General features: G+C 43.7%; 1 protein-coding gene across 2 annotated transcripts; it reads left to right on the forward strand.

The window, feature by feature from the left end:
- The first annotated feature begins 175 nt into the window (after nt 1–175).
- On the forward strand, nt 176–21231 carry HSDL1 (hydroxysteroid dehydrogenase like 1). 2 transcript variants are annotated; one of them, XM_087419870.1, is made up of 6 exons: nt 176–272; nt 7968–8028; nt 10892–11117; nt 11812–12257; nt 12469–12696; nt 18451–21231. In XM_087419870.1, exons 3-6 carry the CDS (start codon nt 10898–10900, stop codon nt 18547–18549), a joined length of 993 nt encoding a protein of 330 aa, XP_087275996.1. In that variant the 5' UTR covers nt 176–272; nt 7968–8028; nt 10892–10897; the 3' UTR covers nt 18550–21231. The 2 variants fall into 2 exon arrangements, with proteins under 2 accessions (XP_087275996.1, XP_087275997.1); XM_087419871.1 differs by lacking the exon at nt 176–272 and adding an exon at nt 7103–7443.
- The last annotated feature ends 1099 nt before the right edge of the window (nt 21232–22330 follow it).

The raw sequence follows: 22330 nt of genomic DNA on the forward strand, positions 1-22330 counted from the left end.
AGCGAGGCTCCGCTTTCCTTCCCCGCCGGCCGCTGGAGCCCGAGCCGTTGGCCGCCCAACGCTTCCCTGGTCTCCCCGGCAACCGCCGCGCACGCGCACTCGGGCGGGCCGGCGCGCCGGGACGCCGGGGGCGGGACCAGCAACGGCTCCGCCCCCGGCGCGTGCGCAGGTCACGTGGGGGCGCGGCCCGCGGCAGCTGCGGCAGCGGTGACGGGGGCGGCGGCCGCGCGGCTCTGGCGGGAGCGGTTCCGGAGACTGCGCTGCCTCTGCAGGTACCGCGCCCCCGGCGCCCGGGCCCCGAGCCCCAGATCCGCCTTGTCCCCTCGGCGCCCGCCGTGGCCTCGGCCCAGCCCCTCCCTCCGCGCCCCACCACGCCCCCCGGGACCGGCGCCCCTCCGCGCCGTCGGCATCCCGGACCCCTCGTCTCTCCCTTCGCTCGGACCCCCGTCCGGAGCCCCCTCTTCCCAGACCCGTCCCCCTAAACCTCAGGCGCCCCTTCCCCAACTCCACCCAGGCGTTGCACCCCCAAAGGACCCTCCTCTTCTGGGCCCGTCCCCTCCCCGGGGACCCGGCAGATCTGGGGCCCCACCCACCTCGAGCCCCTCTCCCCCAGACCCTTACGCGGGTGCCCCCACGGGGCTCTGAGAATCAGCCTTCTGTCCGTGCTTCTGTATTCTCGCTTCCGAAGGACTTGGTTTGAGTGGGATTTGTGGTCGTCTTTGTTCTGAATTAGAAGTAATTCAGAATGGGGATCTCTTGAAGAAAGGGCACCGCCGGTTCCCGAGCGGCGGTCGTTTGCTCGGCGCTGCCAGGTGCTAGAGGGGAGGGGTTCTGGAGACCAGTGAGGCTCTCCCTGTACCAAAGGAACGAGCAGCCCAGCAAACCCAAAGCCTGCGGCCCTCTCGGGGGTGCTGGCAGGATGCCCGCCTGGGGGTCTCACAATAGGGATCGCCAGCCAGGGCTCTGGACTTTGGTAGACCTTGATCTGAATTCCCACTGCCCACTTCTTGGCTGCAGGGTCCTTACCTCTGTAAGCCTCAGTGTCCCCATCTGTAAACTGGGGATAATTATAACTCTGCCTCATAAGGTTGATGAGAGAACTGGGATGATGGCATAAAGCACTTAGAGGAGTCTTTTGCATAGAGCCAGCTCTCAGTTTTAACCCTGACCACTACAAATAGCTGATAGCTAACACTGAACACTATTTTATAGTGGCTAATAGCTGAGGGTTATTGAACACTTCTGTTCCAGGCACTGTTCCAGGTGCTGTATATGTGTGATCTCATTTAATTCTCATTATAATCTTAGGCAGGAACTGTTATCTCCATGTTTACGGGTGATGTAAGGAAAGCTCAGAGGTGAAGTGACTTCACCTTCACCCAAGACACACAGCTCTTATGTGGGGAGCCTGGATTCGAATGCAGGAAATCTGTTTTCAGAGTCTGTGGTTTTAATCACTATGGTAATATTCCAGAGGCATAGAGTTCAACAAATTAGTACTTTTTAATAGATTTTTTTTATTGAGATAAAAGTCACATAACAAAATTCACCATTTTAGCCATTTAAAAGTGTACTGTTCGTAGTAGCATATTCACAGCGTGCAACCATCACCACTGTTTAACTCCAGAACATCCTGAAAAGAACTCCCATGCCATTAGCATTCACTTCCCATTTCCCACTCTGTCCTGCTGTCCCTGGAAACCCCACTCTACTTTCTGTCTCTGTGGATTTGCCCTTTCTGGACTTTTCATATAAATGGAATCCTAAGATATGTGGCCTTTTGTGTCTGGCTTCTTTCACTCAGCATCATGTTTTCAAGGTTTGTCTATGTAGTAGCGTGTATTTTTATTGCTGAATAATATTCCGTTATGTGGATAGAACACATTTTGTTTATCCATTCTTCTGGATAATGGTAATGATAATTGATGGATATTTGGGTTGTTTCCACTTTTTAGCTATTATGAATAATGCTGCTAGGAACAGGGCTTACAGGTTTTTGTGTGAGCATAAGTTTTCAGTTATTTTGGGTATATACCTAGGACTGGATGCTGTTATTTTAATTCTTACTGCACAAATGGAGACCAGAAACTGAGGTTGGATCTTGGATGAAAACCCCCATGTTCTGCTCTGTCCATTCCAGTCCCCGCTGGTTCAGTTAGTGGTATGCTAAAAGCTGGCAAAGGAAGGTAAGGAAATTCCAAACAACCATGATACACCCATAATAACTTTGTCAGAGTGCTGACACAGTGTTTGAGAAGCTTCTTATGTTTTTTCTCCTCAAGAGTGAAATTTGAGCCTTGAACTAAAAACAGTAATTGCTTCTATTTATTAGATCAATATTGTATCCGTAGCACCATACCAGGTGCTGTGGAGGAATATTACAGATGGATGTGATCCCAGCCTCACACCATCACAAAGCTGCAGGAGGATTAAATTCTTAATCTGAAAAGCAAACTTTCAAAAACTTAGAAAATAATATAGGAAAATATCTTTATGACTTGGGGCTAAGATGGGATTTCAGAAATGAAATAAAACATAATAAGCACAAACCACGCAGGAAAAAGATTGATAAATTTGACTGCAATAAATTAAGACATGCAGTTCATCAAAAGCACTATAAAGAGACAAAACATACAGAGAACTAGTATCTAGAATTTAGAAAGAATTCTTATAATTCTGAAAGAAAAAAGACAACACAAGAGAAGTTAGGGCAGGAGCTAGCAACTGGCATTTCATAGATGAGAAAACACAGCACATAAACCTCACAAGAAAGTCAACCTTATTAGTAATCTGGAAATGTAAATTAAAACCATGATGAGATCCCATTTCACAGCCAACCTGGGAACAGAAAGTGAACTGGTGGACGTTGCCAACCATTGAGGAGCAGGCACTGTGAACTCACCTCGCTGCTGGTGGGCGTGTAAATTGGTTGAGCCACTTTGGCAGTGTCCAGTTGAAGGCATGGATGTCTTGTGGCCCAGCAGTTCAACTCTTAGGCATATCTCTGTGAGAAACTGTTGCTCGTGTGCCTGGAAGACGTGCACAGGAATGTTCATGGCACCAGTGTTCAAATTGAAACGTAAAAAATGAAAACAACCCAAATACCCATCAGCAGTAGAATGGATATATGAATCTTGTGTTTGTACCATGAGATAGTGTGCAGCAGTGAAAGTGTAGGAGCCACAGCTCTAGGAGCGTGGCTGAGTCTCGAGGACAATGTTGAGGGAGAGAATCAAGTCACCAGAGAGTATGTGCAGTGACTCCTTTATGTAAAGTTCAAAACCAGGCAAAACGGAATACTGTTATTTCAGAATCCATGCTGGGCTAATAGTACAATATTAAAAATATATATATTAAAAAAAAAGCAAGAGACTGATTACATTGGAATTGAGGAGAGAGGTTACCCCTAGGGTGGCGGAAGGGGATCTGATCAGGGAAGAAGCGGGTGGGGCTTCTAAGACTTGTTTTGTTTTTTGTGAGGAAGATGAGCCCTGAGCTAACATCCGTTGCCAATCCTCCTCTTTTTGCTGAGGAAGATTGTCCCTGGGCTAACATCCGTGCCCATCTTCCTCCACTTTATATGGGACGCTTGTCACACAGCAAACCTGCAAACCTCGGGCTGCTGAAGCAGAGCGCGAGAACTTAACCACTACGCCACCGGGCCGGCCCCAAGACTCTGGTTTTATATGTGAAGTGGGGTGGCTACATGGGCATTTCGTTTTATTATTCTTTGAACTGTGCACAATAGGTTTTACAACTTTTGTAGTTTTCTAAATTACAGAAAAATTAGTTTTAGATACCTTTCCTGCCCCCAGGAGGCCTGTACTGTAGTTGGGGAACCAAGATAGAGACAATTTAAACACTTAAATAGAACATGGAACAGTGCAGTAAGTGCCATGTGGGTAAAAGAGAGGGGAGCACAGAGGTGGGGTCCTAGGAAGGAAAGGGAAGATGTGTGTGGCCCCTCGTTTACCCCCAGGTCCTGGCGAATCATCGGTTCTGGTCAGTGAGTGCTAGGATTGAGCCTGGGAGAAGGAATGGGACTTGAGCTGGTCTTGGAAGGACAGATAGGATTTGAGTGCTGGGAGCAAGGTGCATCCAGACTCTGTGAAAGAAGTAAGATTCCTATGAAAAAACGTTAATGAAAATGAAGTCCATAGCCTGGGGCCTCCCTGGGAAGTTGGACAGTGCCGGCTGGTGATGGGATGGAGAGGACCACCTCGAGTCTGCCTCTGTCAGTCGAAGATCCCAGTGATCTCTGAGGCTGCTCTCTGGTTCCTGAATACACTTGACGTGTTTGGTTTAAACGATGTTGCAGGATTTGCAACTTGTCTCTTTAGTGTGCCAAAAACTAGACTGATTGTCTGTCCATCCATCCATCCTTAATTTCCCATGGCTGCTGTAACAGATTACCACAAATTTAGTGGCTTCAAACAACACGGTTCTTCTCTTACAGTCTGGAGGTCAGAAGTCAGTCTCACTGGGCTAAAGTCAAGGTGTCAGCAGGTCATGTCATTTCTGGAGGCTCTGGGGACACTCCGTTTGCTGGCCGTTTCCAGCTTCTCGAGGTCCCTCTCACCTCTCTCTGTCTTCAGGTCCAGCAGCCTCAGGTCTCTAGATCTCACTCGCTCGCTCTCGGGCCTCTGCTTCTTGATCACATCTCCTGACTCTGGCCATCCTACCTCCCTCTTTTGTGTGATCACATTGGACCCACCTGGATAATCCAGGCTCATCTCCCCATCTCAAGATCCTTAACTTAATCACCGCTATAAAGTCCGCTTTGTTTACGAGGTTTGAGGATTAGACTGTGGACATCTTGGAGGGCCGGTATTCAGCCAGCCATACTGCCTCTCGTTGGGGGTGCTCTGATTGTCTTTTTCTTGTCAGACTTGCTTTCTTTTCTTTGAAAGCATATTGGCCAGTCTGTTCTATGTTCTTTTGCTGTCCACTCCAGGTCTCATTCATTGGGATAGCTTGGCAATGTCTGTTTCAGCCGAGACACTTCTCCCAGAACTCTTGATCCATGAAGAATTTTATATTCGGTTTGATTGCCCTTCTCACTGCTGAGTTGACTCAGCTAACTGCAGGTCAGGATAATGTTACAGGCCCCAGCAGTGTGCTTTGAAGAGGTGACTTTGCTCCTCGCAGTTTTGACCATAATTTTGCTATGACGCTTTTATAGTTGTAATGTTACCTTTAAGGATTTTTTTAGGCTTTTTTTTTTGAGAAGTTTTAGGTTTACAATAAAATTGAGAGGGAGGTACAGAGATTTCCCATATACCCCCTGCTCCCACACATACAGAGCCTCCCCCATTATCAGCATCACTCACCAGAGTGGTACCTTCTTTATCAAGGATGAGCCTACATCACACATAAAAATCACTGCAAGTCTGCAGTTTACCTAGGAGGCCTTTGAGTGTGTGATGAATCAGCCCTGATGAATATTGCCTTGTGGGAGGAGAAAATGCCTAACAGACGAGAGAGAATTGCTCTTCTTTTCCTATTTTTGGGATAGTTCTGACTATTTTCTTCCACCTGTTTCTCTCTTGTTTTGTTCACTGATGTTTTAGTTTTCTGTAGAGGCAAGAAAACAAAGCTTTATAATAACTTTTACAGGTAGACTGTATAGGGGACCAGAATTTTACTATGTTTTAGTGTTGCTTTCTAAATAATGGATTTCTCTAAGTTTTAGACTAATAACTATCCACAGAAAAATTAACTAGTCAAGCCCCAAAACACGTTAAATACAGCTTCATAACTATATATATCTGGGTAGGCTTCTAGACTTAAATGTTTCAAAAACTCCTTCAAAACTGTGTTTCCATGAGCTTTCCTGGAACTTAATTGTTTTGGGGGAATCTTGATTTCTTCTTTCATTAGAAAGACATTAAGTCTGGGGGGGAAGAGGATTGAGAGGGTGTCAGGAGTGGAGAATTTCCTATTATTTTCCATTTATGGTCCTTCAAGGTATGAACAATGAGTGACAATGCCTGGTGTGTCTGAGGAGCAGCAAGGAATCAGTCACAAAGCCACATGCTGTCAGTCCAGGCTTGCTTTATCCCCATCTGGACAGACCAGGGTTCAGGACCCCTCACTTCTGCCTGCTCCCTTCCACGGCAAACCTGAATAGCTCCCTCTTGGGGCGCCAGGCACTTACTCCAGGAGTAAGTCCAGATGCTTGTGCTGGGTGTCGAGGCATGTGCTGCCCTGGCTTCCCCTCCCAGCCCCCTTTCCACGCTTTGGTGCACGTTCTGTGCTGTGAGCACATTGACCTTGTCGCCATTTCCTGGCAGACGAGACCTCTTAGAGTGCTGGGCCCTTGCCTGCTCTCTGTCCAGGAGCGTCTTACACCTTCTTCAACAGCGCACTGCCACATTGCACTGAATTGCTCTGTTTATCTGCAGTGAGTTCTGTGTACACAGGGATGGCGGGGACTCCAGGCTTACTCGGGACAGGCCCTCAGCCTCTGGCACTTAGTCGTTTTCGTCGTTGCTGTTCTAATAGTTTGATTTTCCATGTAGACTTGTCTACAGATGAGTGACTGTGCATGTTTAGGCTTCTTGGCTGTATTGTTTATTATTCATAAATAAATTGGGGTTTGAATTTATCAGTCTTCTGTGAGTTTGGTCAGCGTGAGTCAGATCTCTCTCTCTTGAGCCGCCTCTGGGGAATGATCAAATTGCATTTCTGTACCTCAAGGCTGAAGACCAGACCCAGCATGCTGTCAGCCCTCTGATCCTCTGTGGTTTTTAAAAAAATATAGCAGTGATAAAGTACGTTTAAGGTATTTGTCTATGGTGGAACTGTAATGTTAAAATATCGTAATGGTATCCCCCTGACAAGATGGTGAAGGGGCGTCCAGTGGGTAGAGTTGAGAAGTGGGCCAAGCCAGGGTTGAAGGCCCTGGCACCGCTGTTCTCGACTCTCCTCTGAGGTCCGTGCGCCTCTTCTGCTGGCCCTGAGCAGGAGGTCTCTGGTGAGTTTTGCACAGGAGGTTTTTCTTGTAAAGGATCAAAGGCGTTTGTTTGGCGAGCCTCTCCTGGGTGGGGGAACAAGGTGGTGTGTGGAGACTGAGAGCTAGACGGGAAACAACAGCCTGTGAGCTGAACTACAGACTGGGTCGTGCGGTTTAATGCACAGACATCCGTGGAGCTCCTGCTGTGTGCCGGGGGTTGTGGAAGGTGCTGGAGGAACGGAGGGGAATAAGATTTGGCCTCAGCCCTAGAGAACTCAGCCTGCTGGGGGTGGTTCAAAAACAAAACAGTTGCAACTCAGGGTCTAGGGTGGAAGAGCGAGAAAAGGTCCGGGAGTGTCCTTTCATTCCCTCATGCTCACAGCACCCACCCTGCTCACAGGCTGGAGGGGCTGCTGCCAACACCGCAGGACATTTCCTCCCTGCCGCCTCCGCCAGCTGATTAGACAAGTCTGGATGCCTGAGCTCAGGTGGGCCAGCCGGAATCTCCGCCAGGAGTTTGAAATAGAGAGGCCAGGGGGCCTCAGTCGTGTGGGGGTTCAGGGGGAGCGGAGGAAGGGGGTTCGCAGAGAGAGCGGGTTGAGGCCCGGGTGAAGGCCCAGGCGGACACCAGGGAGCGAGGTCGAGGGCATGGCCTCCCGTGTCTGCTGGCCCGTTCCTGGGCTGTGTGTCCCAGCTCCAGTGTCTGTGTGGAGCACCATCTCTTTCCAAGCTGTTTGAACAGGTTTTGTCCCATTTGATGAAATGTTCCTTAAGAAAAAGGTGCAGGAGAAGAGGCACATTCCAGCCGAGCCTTCCACCAGACGGATGCTCGTGGTGCCTGCCTTATTCTGAGACAGGGCATGCTTTGCTCCCTATACAGGGATTCACGGCGTAAGAACTTTGTGTTTTCTTAACTTTTAAAAACTTTGGTCTTAGTTTTATGTAAAGTTTTCCCAGCTGAGCTACGAGGACAGAGGAAAGGAATTGGTTTCATGTTGGTTTTTGTTCACAGATTGGCCTTAAGAAAAGACAGAGCAGCGTATTCCTGAAGGCCTAGGACTGGCAGAGTGAAGGTAAGGTGATACCACAGGTCGTTAACAACTAGAGCAGCAAAATCAGGAAACTCCCTTGTAGTCAGGCATCTTCTGCTAGAGGTTTTCCTTCACAAATGTTCCAATTCTTGAAAAAAATTGTGTTTGAGGGGGAAAAAGTTCCCTTTACACAGCTTCCCATTAGGATGAGGTCATGCGTGAGGCGTATGTGACCTCCTCATTTTTAGCTGCAACCTTATCATAGACTCTTCGTGCAGTTAACATTCCCACAAGTATTGCTTTGGTTATCACCCATTAGGTCTTGATATGTGGTATTTAATTTTTCATTGAAAACATTGTTTTAACATCTTAGGTATACGCCCACCTGTTATTTAGAAGAACAGCTTTAATATTCCAACAATCTTGTTTTTTTGTCATAGTTATTTCTAATTTTTTACATTTTGTTTGAAAAGTCCTAATGCATACAGGTGATTATTTTTTGCATTTACTTTCCTAACGACCTGGTATTTGATTAGTTATGACAGAAGGCACATTACACTTTTAACAAGTTATTTCAGGAACTCCTACCTTAGGATCGTTTAACATGGAATCTCAGTTTTTTTTACGTTCTTCCTTATAAGAAATTAGTGTTTTGGTTGTTTCTTTGGAGTCTTGCAGTTATGACTCTTCAGGGACTGCAGCCAACGTGAGCACTCTGATACCGTGCCAGGGCAGGGGCAGAGCCAGCCAGCCCGCCTCAGCAAGGACTTTGCCGTGTACTGAGATGGCAGGGCAGGGACCCTTGGAAAGGGGTGTCACGTCACTCCCTCTTCTCTGGCACCCGGAAACTTTGAGAGGCACTCATCTAAAGCAAAAAAAGAATGAGTGGTTTTGAGACAGATGATCCTAACTATAAATGTATTTCAGAGGATTTGAGAGCAATGAGGAATGTTGTTGGCTGCTGTGTGGCAGATTGAACAGGAAAAGAAAGGCATCTTCAGTCCAAACTTCATTGATCTTGATATTTTAGGAAATCTCAGCCAGTGTGGTCCATGAAGAAAAATTACCCCAAAGGAGCATTTAGTTGTTTTTTTATATTAAGTATTTGGTTTGTGTACTTAATAAAGTTTATAATGGTTTCATTTCATGATCAGTTTTGGCGTTCTTATTGTAGGAGAGGAGTTTCTATGAACAGAACCCCCAGATATAGCATTTTACCTACAGGAAAGAAGGTGGCCCAACTTCAGTCATTTCTATATTGTTGTTTGAGAAAATCATGTCCCTGTCTTACTTAATGCTACATCAACTTAATTAGTAATATGGTAGACTATATAACTTATTGTTTGGTAGATCTATCCTTATTATGGGGCATTTAGGCGTCCTACTGCCTATCCATTTCTTTGTTGGTTTGTAATTTGGGCTACACGTTCATAGATATATTCACATATGTGTATATGCAACACATGTGTATTCAAATATATATATTCAACAGTTGTTTCATTATTTTATGTGCCTTTTATCACAGTATGGTGTCATTCTTATGACATGTTCCATTTTAGTGGTTAATTTGTTTTCTCCTGCTAGTTCGTTTTTTATTCTGCAAAACTTGGTTGAGCTCAAATTACATTGCAGCGGAGTGGGAGAGAATTCACTCATTCTTACTTAAGCTGTGTCAAGTTTTGCTGCTGTTGTTGGGTATCTTCTTAGTTTCAGAATTTTTTTTCTATTTTAATGTGATTTCTCTAAGAGGGAGCACTCCCAAAAGATTTATATATATATATTTGGCTTAAAATCAGTTTTCTTTTATATAATAAATGCTGTCTCCCTGTGTTTGTGGATGTCTGAGCTCCCTGTAATTTAACTGTAGTCTGTTGTGGTCTGTTTGGTACTTTGTCCCTCACAGATAGCGCGCAGTTGGATCAGGCCGCAGTGGCTCCCCGGTCTAGTCTAGGATGCAGTTCACCACCTTGCTCATGTCTGACCTCTGTCTACCTCTGCAGGCCTCAGTCTACCTCTCTGATAGCAGGCACACAGACACCAGTTCGTATGGCATTTAAAATTATGTCATTAAGTGTCGTCTCTTCTCCTCAGTACAATTATTTAATTCATATTTGAATCCTTAGCATCTGTCACAGTCCATGGAACATAGGAGGTGCCTTGTAAACACTTGTTCTGTGGATACTTACAGGAGTTGTATTGAACTTTTCTTTCCTCGAATGTAAGGGGCCAGGCAAAGATAATGGGGTACAAACGATGTTAGCAAGACGCAGGAGTGCTCACTCCGCTGTCATTGGAGAAAACTGTTTCTTCAAGTTTGGGTAGTATCTCTTTTTAAATATACATTTATGTATATTATTTATACATAATATAATTTATGTTAAAGTTTTATTAAAGCTTAGTTTTCTCTCAAATGGATTGTAAGCTCTGTGACCAAGGCCATGTCTTAATGTTACTTTTGTTTCTTCTTGATCTCCACATGGTACTAGGCCCTCTGTACTTGCTAATTAGGAATAAAGCAAAGAAATAAACATACCTCTCAGCTGTTCTATGAATTTAAAAGTCTGTGCCTGTCATTATACTGGGCTAGGAACTTTTTTAGGGCACAGAGCATATTGTGTTTATCTCTGTATCCACAACATGTAGCACAGTGTCTGAATTTTAGTAGGAATTTGGTAACTCTTGGCAGTTACGTTGACTAATCTCCTTGGAAGAAAAGAACTTTATAAACTACAGATGTTAATGAGATCATAAATTGACTGGATCCATGGGCTTACATGCATTTGAAAAGTTACTGTTATTTGAGTGCAAAATTGTTTTAAGCTCTGATATCTTTCTTCACTCAGACTGTGCGTGTTCCTTTAACTTACTAAGCAAAGAACACCTGTCTCTTTCCCCTTCCCTGCAGGCCGCCATGGCTGCCGTTGACAGCTTCTACCTCTTGTATAGGGAAATCGCCAGGTCCTGCAATTGCTACGTGGAAGCTCTAGCCTTAGTTGGAGCCTGGTATACAGCCAGGAAAAGCATCACGGTAGTCTGTGACTTTTACAGCCTGATCAGGCTGCATTTTATCCCTCGCCTGGTGAGCAGAGCAGATCTGATCAAGCAGTATGGAAGATGGGCAGTCGTCAGTGGTACGGAATGAGATTTCAATTCTTGCCTAATTTAAAATCAAAATTAATCTTTCCTGTTTGAGTCGTGTTCTAAGTTGGATGCATTATTCAAGGAGTTACTGAATTTAATGTGATGTTTTCATGGGAACATGCTGATAAAAAAAGTGAAACATCTCCCTTCTGTTATGCATATGTTCTCGTTTCCTTACCGCCCCCTCTTGGAAGACTGTTCCTACGGTTTGTCCTCCTTGTTCCGCCCTCCTCCCCAGGCCTGCTCCAGCCCGCTGTCCTGCCCCTTGCTTTTCCTTTTTGCTCTCTGTGTTGAAATTGTCCTTAGAAACTGTCACCCCTTTCAGAAATGCTTCCCTTATTTTAAATTTCATTTTAATTTATCGTTGTATCCCAGGGAAGTACCTCCTGGCACTCATTCAAGTCAGATAGAAGTTTGAAAACAGTTTCCTACTGTGGCTCATAATCAGCTTGGTGAATGTAAACAGCTCTTCCTCTGCCAGTCAGGATGGCTGGGCGAGTGTTTGACCAGCATGTATCGTTCGTATTATTGATTCGACATAGGGCTTGACTGATCAGTATTAGAATTTGGTTTATTTCTAGTGTGAATCTTTCTCTGATTAAAACCGGAAATGGGGTATTTAAGGTTCATTTAAAGGTCGCACCATGACTCGAGCATGCTCAGTTTTCCTGGCTTGTATTGTAGGTGCAACAGATGGAATTGGAAGGGCCTACGCAGAAGAGTTAGCAAGCCGTGGTCTCAGTATCATCCTGATCAGTCAGAACCAAGAGCAGTTGCAGATGGTTGCGAAAGACATCGCTGACACCTACAAAGTAGAAACCGGTGTTATAGTTGCGGACTTCAGCAATGGCCGTGAGATCTATGACCCGATTCGAGAAGCCTTGAAAGACAAGGACATTGGCATCTTGGTAAATAATGTAGGCGTGTTTTATCCCTACCCCCAGTATTTTACTCAGGTCTCCGAGGACAAACTCTGGGACATCATCAATGTGAACATTGCTGCGGCTAGTTTGATGGTCCACATAGTGTTACCGGGAATGGTGGAGAGAAAGAAGGGCGCAATCGTCACTATCTCTTCCGGCTCCTGCTGCAAACCAACTCCCCAGCTGGCTGCATTTTCTGCTTCTAAGGTAATGTATTCCTGATTGGAAAATGAAATCATAATGCAATAGGACATTTATCACAATGGTTTGGTCTAATTTGTTGAGCTCTTTGTCAGCAACTCATGTTTGCTTATGCTGTCTTTTTTCTTGAATTGATAATAAGCAAGCCTTGTTTCTCTTGAATTTTCTTCCAGGTTCTTGAAAAATTAAAAATCTTTTCCCTGCTCTGTTTTAACAGGCTTATTTAGACCACTTCAGCAGAGCATTGCAGTATGAGTATGCTTCTAAAGGAATCTTTGTACAGAGTCTAATCCCGTTCTATGTGGCTACTAACATGACCACACCCAGCAGCTTCCTGCACAAGTGCCCGTGGGCGGTGCCTTCACCAAAAGTATATGCGCATCATGCTGTTTCTACCCTTGGCATTTCAAAAAGGACCACAGGCTACTGGTTCCATGCTATCCAGGTAACAGTATGTGCTCAGCTCTTGTGATGAGGTTAATGCACCCTGAACCTTCCTATATGATACATGGGAATCTGATTGAAGCCTAATGCTGAAAGATGAGAATTGCAAATTCTGATTCTTGAACCTGACACCTTTAATGGTTCTGGTTAAATTATTAAATTCTCTTTTGTGGAATTATTATATTAAGAACATTCAAAAGTTTAATCTACATGACACCTAAGAGATGAAATATGCTGCTTTAATATAAGTGGATGGTAGCAGTATAAAAATACTAAGTATTCATATGAGAATTTCAAAGAAAAAAGATTCTAGTAATACTTGAGGGCGTACTTCTAAGTCAGTAGTGTAATCTAAAAACATAAACCACAAAATAGGTCTGTATTTCATGTAACCATTATGTTAGATAATATCTCAGTATATTCTTGGACTCATTTGTTCAAGAAATGTAGATTTTTTTTTTTTAAGTTTATTGTTCAGGTGTGACAAAGATTTGGGTCTTTAGTATTTTAAAGAATAACTTTGTTAAATATTTGAACATTTGATTCTAAGTATTAGATAAAGAACTCGATTTGTTGTAATAGATTTCTGTTTCTTTATCTGGCATAGTAACTAGATCTCTCCTAGTTTAAAATTATTTTTTCTATAATATGTAGAGTTTTCTTAATTACCAAACAGATACTTTTGGGATTCTTTGCATAAAGATTATTAAATTTACCATTATGGAATAAATAGATAAGTAAATCAATGTTAATTTTTACTTTCAGCAAAAGATTTGGCCAAAAGTTTCTTTAATAAGAAGCAGTTTTATTTCAGTGGTTATTTCCAGGTCCTTAATTACTGGAGTAAAGCAGAGAAGCCTAAAAGTAGTTTTAGAAGCCACGGACCTTGAAGTTTTTGAGAAATGAGGATATAATGAGGATGGCTTCAGATGCCGTAGATATTTAGACTGCATTTATAAAACTCCAGCATTTTAATTACAGTTAAACTTTGTTCACATTGATGAACTTTTCTTGAGAATGTATATTTTTCTGCCAAGAAATTCTGTTAAGCTAATTTAATTCCTAGAGTAGTTTTCTATACAAAGCTGTTAAAATTTTCCATTTTTTCTATTTTCATTTTTATTACTCAAATTATTTTCAACATTATTGATTTTTTTCAATTTTACAACAAAAATTGAAAAAAATTTGATTCTCAATCACTGTCTTGTCCAGAGCAGATTTTTATGATAGCTTTTGCCATTGTGACTTTTCTTTTGTAATCATTGTTTTTTGAATGCAGTTTTCTCAGGTTGCAAAGATCTAAATTTTGTCAAGATTTCAATCCTCTGTCAATCTTCAGCCTATAAAAAGTTTACTGTATGAAGTTTGATATGCCAGATGTGCTATGTAAAGTTTTATTTTGTGCTGTTTATTTCAGTTAGTCTTCTACATTATGAATTAAAAAGAATGATAGTATTTGTTTCTTGACAAGATATGGTGATAGGTTGAATATGAGGGGTTGAGGGAAAGGAAGAAGCAAAACATATTCTCAGGTTTTTGGCGTCAGGAACTCAGTGGTGCCATTTACTCAGGTAGCAGCGAGAGGAAGAGCTCAGGTTTGGGGAGAAATAACAAGACTTTTACACATCCTGGATTTGAAGGTTCCGGGAATAGTGAAGAGCAGTGGAGTTGGCAGCTGCATGGATGGGAGCTCGGTGAGAGGTGTGTACAGAGTTGAAGGCTCAGTGGTATTTAGCTAGATGGTAAGCTGTGGCATGGGTGACACCATGACAGCATCCAAGGAGGTTACGTAGAGAAGAAGACAACTTGGTCAGCGACTCAAGGAGCTCCAGCATTCCATGGGATGGTGGAGAAGATCAGCAAAGGAGACTGAGAAGGGGCAGCCAGAGCGATTGGTAGGAGAACCTGAGAGTGGATCATGGACGCCAAGGGGAGAGATGGATTTCAGGTGGAGGGAATACTCATCAGTGACGCATGATGCCATCTGTCCTGTAGCATAAGGACCAACATGTGTCTGTTGGGTTTAGTATCTTGGAAATCCTCCGTGGCCTTGATGAAAGCAGTGTTGGAGGCATTTTAGGGAGCAGCCAGGTTGCAGTGAGTAGGTGAGTGTGGAGAAGATGGGGACGTGGAGACAGATGTGCTCAAGAAATAAGGCTGTGTAGGCTGTGGCGAGAGATGGATTGGGTCCAAGGAAGGAGTTTTGTTAGTTAATCTGTTTCTTAGCAGAGACTCGACTATAATTAAATGCTAGAGGGAAGGGGCATGTGGAGAAGAAATCTTAAAGACGGGAGAGAGAAGGCACGGTTCTCTGGAAGTAGGGGGTAGGACGAGAGCACAGGTAGAAAGGAAGTGATGTGGACAACTAGAAACACCTAGAAGGCAACAGAGGCGAGAGGAGAGGCTGGATGTTCACTTGGAAGTGGAGAGACTCCTCTCTGATGGCTCCCAGGAGGTGGGGGTCTGCTAGAGTGATGGGGCATTGGAGGCCTGGTGAGGAGGTTTGAAATAGTCATTGTGAGGAGAGGAGAGTGAGATGCTTGGAGAAACATGGAGGGTGGCTGAGTGGAGAGGAGGCCCCGAGTGGTGATGGGGCCTAGGAACTGATGGGGGCGTCAGTCTGCACGGCTTTTCCCCGGCAGCACCCAGCATATTCCATATTTCTGTGTTACCCTCTTGAAGCCACTTCAAAGTGGCATCTAAAGGAATGTCACCCTGTGTTACTGAGAACATCATGTGTTAAGTGATCATCTCTAACTTTGTGTTTTTGCTGAGCTTCACAGAGATTAGGGATGCTTTCCTGGGCCTCAGGCTCCTCGCACATGTCCTCATTTCCCTACAGAGGCCGGTGAAAGAGCATTTCTAAACAGGAGCAGTATTAGAACTGACTCACATCTGTGACTTCTTGCTTTTTCGACAGCCATTCATATGATGTAACACTTGCATCTTTTGTGTATTACGCTAGTTGTCTTAATAAAGATTTGCAAGCAGAAGATAGAAAAAAATGATTTGGACTTAAAAAACAGCTAGAAAGGAGTCAAATGTATTTGCTTTAATTGTTAACTAGTTATCAATACTGATTTGGGAGCATTTCTTCTCATTTTCGAAAGTGGCATTAGGCAGTGTGAAATTGTCAGCTTCGGAACACTTAGTAAGGTTGAGGGAAAAAGAAGAGCCTTTCCCTTAGCTTTCTGTTTGTGATGCTTCACGTAAAGGGCAGAAACATTCTGGTGTGTGTTTGGTTGAAAAATCAATTAACTTGATATCTTGGCCAGTAAGTCTCTTGCTTATGAATCTGAGGACGGTGCCGCAGGTGATGGGTTAATGGAGAGAGCTCCGGGAATCGGGGGTGGAGCGGGGAAGTCTGGGGCCTCAGCTCCCTGGATTGGCTCACAGTCTGTGCTGAATTTCTACCTTCTGTTGCTGTATTCATTCACACGTACTCTGTGTGTGTTGCTATTGGGAAAAGCACATGTGGGTTTAGGGGAGAGGTGGAGCTAGGTGGAAATGAGAACGCCCTGGGGCTGCATATTGAAATGTGGGTGAGGGTCCGAGGGATCCAGGCTGACAACTGGGTCAGAGGATAAAGCCCCTCGCCAGCCCTGTTTCCCATGCCAGCTGCAAAGGGGACTGTTAATTACACACCTTCACAGCAGCTTTTGTACCTTTGGAATCACTCCAGTTTAAGGATCCAGCTCGTGTTCTTTGGGATCTCTTCCATCCTTTCCGTTCCCATTTATTTCTTACCTCTTTAAGTCCCACCTATCACCATCTCCGGGAAATGTATGGCATTTGCATTTTAATTGCTAATGCAAATATCCAACAAGCTGAACGTGTACATTACTATTGACTTCCTCCTCTTGGCTCAGGGTCCCCAAGTCTTCCTGACCAGCAGCCTAACTGTAGAGGCGGCAGCGCATCAGGATTGGTCACTGTCAAGTTTTGTTGCAGAGGAGGAGCAGCTCCTTTCTTAGGCCTGGATACACTGGTCAGGAGCCCTGGACTCGCACAAAACCTTACAGAACCCAAAATCCACCCCTCCCCTTCTCTTACACACCCACACCCTCTCTCTCTATCCCCCCCCCCCGCCCCCTTACTTCATTTGGGTACCCTTGCAGTTCCGAGTGCCCAGTGACTTGGCGCTCCTTTCCGGTAACTGTTGTTATCTAAACAGGTCCATGAGTCAGCCCTTCAGTTTATCTGTCAATACCCAGGGGATGAAATTCTCCCCTCCTCTTCCATTAGCTCTTTCCACTAAGCGCTTTCCATCCAGCTGCCCAGGGTGCTGAAACTTCCTTGGGATGAGGCAGAAATGGTGTGCCAGGGACGTCTCCACGTGCAGCGCCCTAGGAAACTGGCAAAATCCACCTCGATGTTGGACCCCCTGCGGTAGACAGTGGTCGTGAATGGAAATTAAAACAAACAGATTTTTACATGTTGATACTTTCTCTGCTAAATAAATTCTGAAAAAATATACTGTGTAGGGGGGATCCAGTTATCTAGTCTGTCTCAGGTGCCTGCATGTTTGAGTGCCACCCTACTTACAGGTCCTCCTAAGGGACTATTCACTGACCTCTTTTGTCTCCTTGGGTTTAGAACCTTTTAGGACAGTGGCTCCAAGAGGAGTATCCAGGTATTTTTTTCCATGAAATCCTGGCTCTTTAAAGAGGTCCAAAGAGACCTTAATTATTTCCCCAGAAAGGTCCCCACAGCTCCAGGCCACATCCTGGGCTGCTGTCTCTGAGGTGGGCAGTGGGATCTTCTGTGAACCTGCTGTGAACGACTGTGGCTCTGGGACTGTCATCCTGCGGTTTGTGATACTGGGACCCCTCTTTACCCGTGTGGTTCCCTGGAGTTGCAGAGTGACCTGAGTCTGTTTATTAAGGAGAGGTGGGGTGACTTCTATTATTATACTTCTGTTCAAGGCTAGAGTTTCAGCACTTGGCAGAGGCCCGTCCATCTCCCTTCCTTAACATACAAGGTGTTAGAACTTGGGCTCAGTCTCAGACAAACCCGTCAGTGTGGTGCAGAGTTTCTCCACCTCAGCAGTGTTGACATTTGGGGCTGGATAATTCCTTGTTAGGGGGCCATCCTGTGCACTGTAGGATGTTCAGCAGTGTCCCTGGCCTCTACCCACTAGACACCAGTAGCACTACCATGCCAGTTGTGACAGCCAGTAATGTTTCTGGACATTGCCATCTGTCCCCTGGGGGACAAAGTGGCCCTGGTTGAGAACCCCTGAGGAGAGCAGCATCAGCAGGACTGCCTCCCTGGATCCCTGAGCCATCCTTATCACATCTCGAGATGGTGTCCCAGGGTCCTGGTGTTTTTGACTCAGTTCTCTTCTTTAGCTTAGCTCCGTCCTGCCCCTCAAACCCCAGTTTTCTCACAGAGTACTACCTTGTATGCGTTTATCTATTTCAGGTGCCTTTATTCCTGGACTAGTTTGTAATTTTTAACCAAATGAACATACTATTCATATCATGTTAAGTAAAGATGGAGTTGTGTTACTGCATGTCGATCTCTCTAGCCTCACTAGAGAAAGGGGGTCGGTGGGTGGTGATCGTGTTTCTGTTCCCATAGTCTAGCATAGGGTCTTAGGGTACTCAATGCAATAGCACCTAAGGGCCTTTTCCATTTTTGTATTTAATGTGACTCGTGATATTTGTTGGCTTCAGTCATGTGCTGATCTGTGCTCTTTAGTGTCGATGGCTTTGGATTCTAACCTTATAACCTTTTTCTCTTCCATTTTTAGTTTCTCTTTGCACAGTATATGCCTGAGTGGCTCTGGGTGTGGGGAGCAAATATTCTCCATCGTTCTTTACGTAAGGAGGCCTTATCCTGCAAAGCATGAAACTGGATGATGGTTTGGGAAGCTTTGCCAACTCATGGGAACCTGCAGTATTCTGACATTTGGAAGAACACATTTTATTTATCTTCTGTATCTTCTTTTATTACTGGTTACTTAGCATACTGTTGACTCATCATTTGCAAGGCAAACATAATACTCTTAGAGAATGTTGTGGTAAAACCTCAAGGGCCACGTGGATGGGACAGAGTAAATAGTGGCCGAGACACAAGAACTGATTGAGGAAACCTGAATTTCGATGCTTTCTTTTCCTAAGCTGTTCAAAAGTTGTGTGATTTATGTTGTTCTAGGAGCTACGGCAATCTGATATTGAAATATACTTATAATATGACTTGTCAGCTCTTATAATTTCAGATGTTTTTTAAGGGAAATTATTTCAGTAGATGAATTATAGTATTGGTTTTCAAATGTTCATCAGGAAAGACCGTTTAAAAGTGTTATTTTATAAGTAAGATTGCTGGTATAATTAGCAGTAGAAATATGTGTGTATTATATTTATAGCACTAGTTGTTGACTATCTGTATGAAAATGCTGCTCTTCAACTGATAACTTCATTAGAGAACCATAAATGTATGTATGTTGTGTGCGTCTGGGCAACTTTATTTATGGGTAAGTTACTTTGAAAAAGATTTCTTGTCAAGATGGCTTAATGTGAACCTTATAGGGTATTAAAATTCTAGATTGTTTTCATACTAAACAAGCCTACCCAATTTTGTGCTGTAGGTTTGCCATGTGTAATATTACTTACTGCAGTCTTTTTTTTTGTTTGTTTAAATCTACTATGAAATTAATTCATTTCTAGATTTGGACATGTAATGGTTGACTTTCCGTCATCTCTTGATTTATAATTATTGTGGATAAGTAGTGATTTCTCAGCCTATGACCTTGACCCATTTTATACCTGAAATTTAGCCCTTTAGAAAGAGCTTGTTATATCTGGTTTTCATACACTTTTCTATGTAATATTATTCCATTCCAGTAGGATTATTGGTGTAAACATCAAGTATTTATGGAATAGTGGTTAAAATTTGGACAAATTATGTGTGTGATATGACGTATCTGTTGAAATAAGTTAGAAGCTCATTCTTGGTTCGTGTAATGAATTTACACATTATAGTGAATACTTTATTGATGTGAAGATAATTATGCACAACCCCCCACAATATGGGTTAGCATTGAAACCTACTGTGAAATGTTTTTGGTTCAGGTCCTATAATGGCAAGCATTTTTGAGGACCACATATCTAGTGCTTTGACAGTTGTAAATCACAGTATGATGATATGTACAAATTAAAAATTTGGAGTTTAATATCGTGACACTGATGCAGAAACTAGTAAGTTGATTGGAATCAGAACTGTTACGGAATTGTTTTCTCCTGAGATGATGTTCCATTGTGAGTAGGCATAAACATGCTTATGTTATACCCGGAATTTTGCCAGTGACATTGCTTCAGTTTTTCCAAATCTGCTTTGGACTCAGAAGATGAGTAGTTAAGTTCAGAAGCCCTTCCACTTACAGATCAGGCCTTCATCACATGAGGGGAAGACCTTCAGGTGTGAAAACTTACACACTCGTGACACCACATAACACTGAAGGTTTTGATGGAGTTAGCGTGGAAGGCTTTTTACCATATTTGGCATTTTCCCACACTCAACGATTAATTTAAGGTCATTAAGACTAGAAAACATGTGACTTCATTCCGCATTGACCTGAACTTTGGTTGACGTGGAGTAGGCAGCAGCAACTTTATGTAAAGACACCGTATTCATGTCTAAGGTGCTCAGTGGTGCAGCACGGTCTTATATTTGTAGATTAGGTATTGAAGCATTGCTTTATGATAAGAACAAGTAAACCACGTCAATGATGTTTTAAAATTCTCTACTTGGCAGGACGTACATAAATATGTTGATCGGTGCAAAGTTAGTGAAAGATCAAAACCAAGAATTTTCCTTAGGTTTTCTCTTTCATCAAATACTTTTTCCCAGAGCTCATTTGAGAGTCGTAATTGGGCCGCTGTAGGATGGGGTTTCCTATTAAGAATGTGGGAAATAAGAACCTTTGAAACAACCTGTGAACTGAAAATTTAACAATAAAAGCAGTTGCTTCTGCTTCCTTTGGAAGTTTTGCTCCAAATGTTTGCAAATTGGTCGTTTGGAATGAGAGATCCATTTTTTCCCCATAGAAACAATCATTAAAAAATTACAAAAATTAATCTGTGAACACTTGTGGTAATAATTTATTAAAAGCTGGTAATTCAGCAAGAAAATTGTCCATAACCATGTGTCTAATAAGTCTTTTGAAACTACTAAGTTGATTTCTTGATCTCATTCTCCTGATGGGTTGATTTTGATCATTGGCTTTGGCAACGTGGAGATCCTTGGTGGTTTTGCCACGAGCCATAGTGGTGGGGATGAAAGGTAGACTGTAGAGGGTTCAAGAAAGAGTGGGAAGAAAAAGGGAGACAGCAAGTAGAGACAGCTGAGGAGTCTTTTGTTTCATTTTAACCTCAATTACTTAAAATCTTGTCACATTTGGGAACCAGAGGGTTAGGTGGTGTCCTCAGTCTTGACATTGTGTGCCCACTCTGTGTCACCGTCTCAGTATTGGCTTAGCTGTTACTTTTTACAATAGCATTTAGTTTGAATAAAGATTTACCTTCCCATGGAATTGCGAATGATTTCTTATACACATGAAGCATGAGTTTAGGAAATTGTTTTAGAACCTGGAGTGGTGGAAAACTGGTACACCAGGATCCTGTGGCTCTCAGCCTTCCTTGGTAGATTTCCAAGCTGCTTCTCTCATGCCCTGGCCCCCTTCAGTTTATAGGGTTCTGAGGAGCTGGCAGCATTCTCCTCCTCCCTGCTTTGGGACTTCACTAGCATGTGACAGGGAAGTTTGCAGTTCACTAAGCCTACCCCAGTTCCTGACAGTCGGGCTGAGTATTCAATGGCATAGGGACTTAAAGGGCTGTTAAAAGAACCCTGGCCAAGACCAGTTCACCCCAAATTAGAACAATACAGCTGAGTTTCAGATCAAGTGCATTACATGGTGGCAGCAGGGAGTGCCTAACTTTGAGGATTTACAAATGCAAACGAGTCAAGAATTCTCTGAAAGTTCCTAACGTTCATGCAATCTCAGAATGGGGGAAGAACTTAATCAGGTGTGGGTTGGTCTAGATAAAACCACCACCATCTATTGAACATGTGTGTCACGCCCTGAATGTCTATGTTTCATTTAACCCTCATCCTATGAGGGTAGGTATTAATATCTCTTCTTTGGGTGAGGAAGGTGAGGTAAAAGAGCTAAGGTAGAACTTGCCCCAGATCACAAAGCTAGTAGGTGATTCTGTATTTATCCACTATATTATCCGTTTGGTTAAATAATGTTAAAGGGAAGATGAACTGCTGTGATTTCTTGTCATATTGATGCCAGTCAGCATTATCAGGTTGCTGAGCAGTTTTATCTGACTAGATAGCACATCATTTTTCATTAGCATTACCTAAAACATGCTTCCAGTCCCCCACTTGTGCCCAATGCTAAGTGTGGGCCAGTTCCACATTTAGATAACAGCCCGTGATCCTAGTATCTGAATCACCCAGACGTTTTTTGGGAGGCAGACTTTTCAGAGTTTAACACGTTGATCCTAGTTTCTTCAGAAAGGGTAACCACTTGGCGTCAGTGGTCCAGGCGAGGCCGAGAGGGGTTAGGGGTGGAGCAGGCGGGATATGGGGCAGAGGTTTCGCCTGCCAGGGTGGGAGTCAGGCGA

Source organism: Ceratotherium simum, chromosome 30 (genome assembly GCF_057802395.1).
Source record: "Ceratotherium simum simum isolate JZ-2026a chromosome 30, ASM5780239v1, whole genome shotgun sequence".
Classification (NCBI taxonomy): Eukaryota; Metazoa; Chordata; class Mammalia; order Perissodactyla; family Rhinocerotidae; genus Ceratotherium; species Ceratotherium simum.

What these genes read in the sequence shown, in the direction of transcription:
- HSDL1 (XM_087419870.1), top strand. Translation starts at nt 10,898, where the DNA reads ATGGCTGCCGTTGACAGCTTCTACCTCTTGTATAGGGAAATCGCCAGG. An exon ending in AAGATGGGCAGTCGTCAGTG is followed by an intron (nt 11,118 to 11,811) that starts GTACGGAATGAG and finishes CTTGTATTGTAG; the next exon opens with GTGCAACAGATGGAATTGGA. An exon ending in CTGCATTTTCTGCTTCTAAG is followed by an intron (nt 12,258 to 12,468) that starts GTAATGTATTCC and finishes CTGTTTTAACAG; the next exon opens with GCTTATTTAGACCACTTCAG.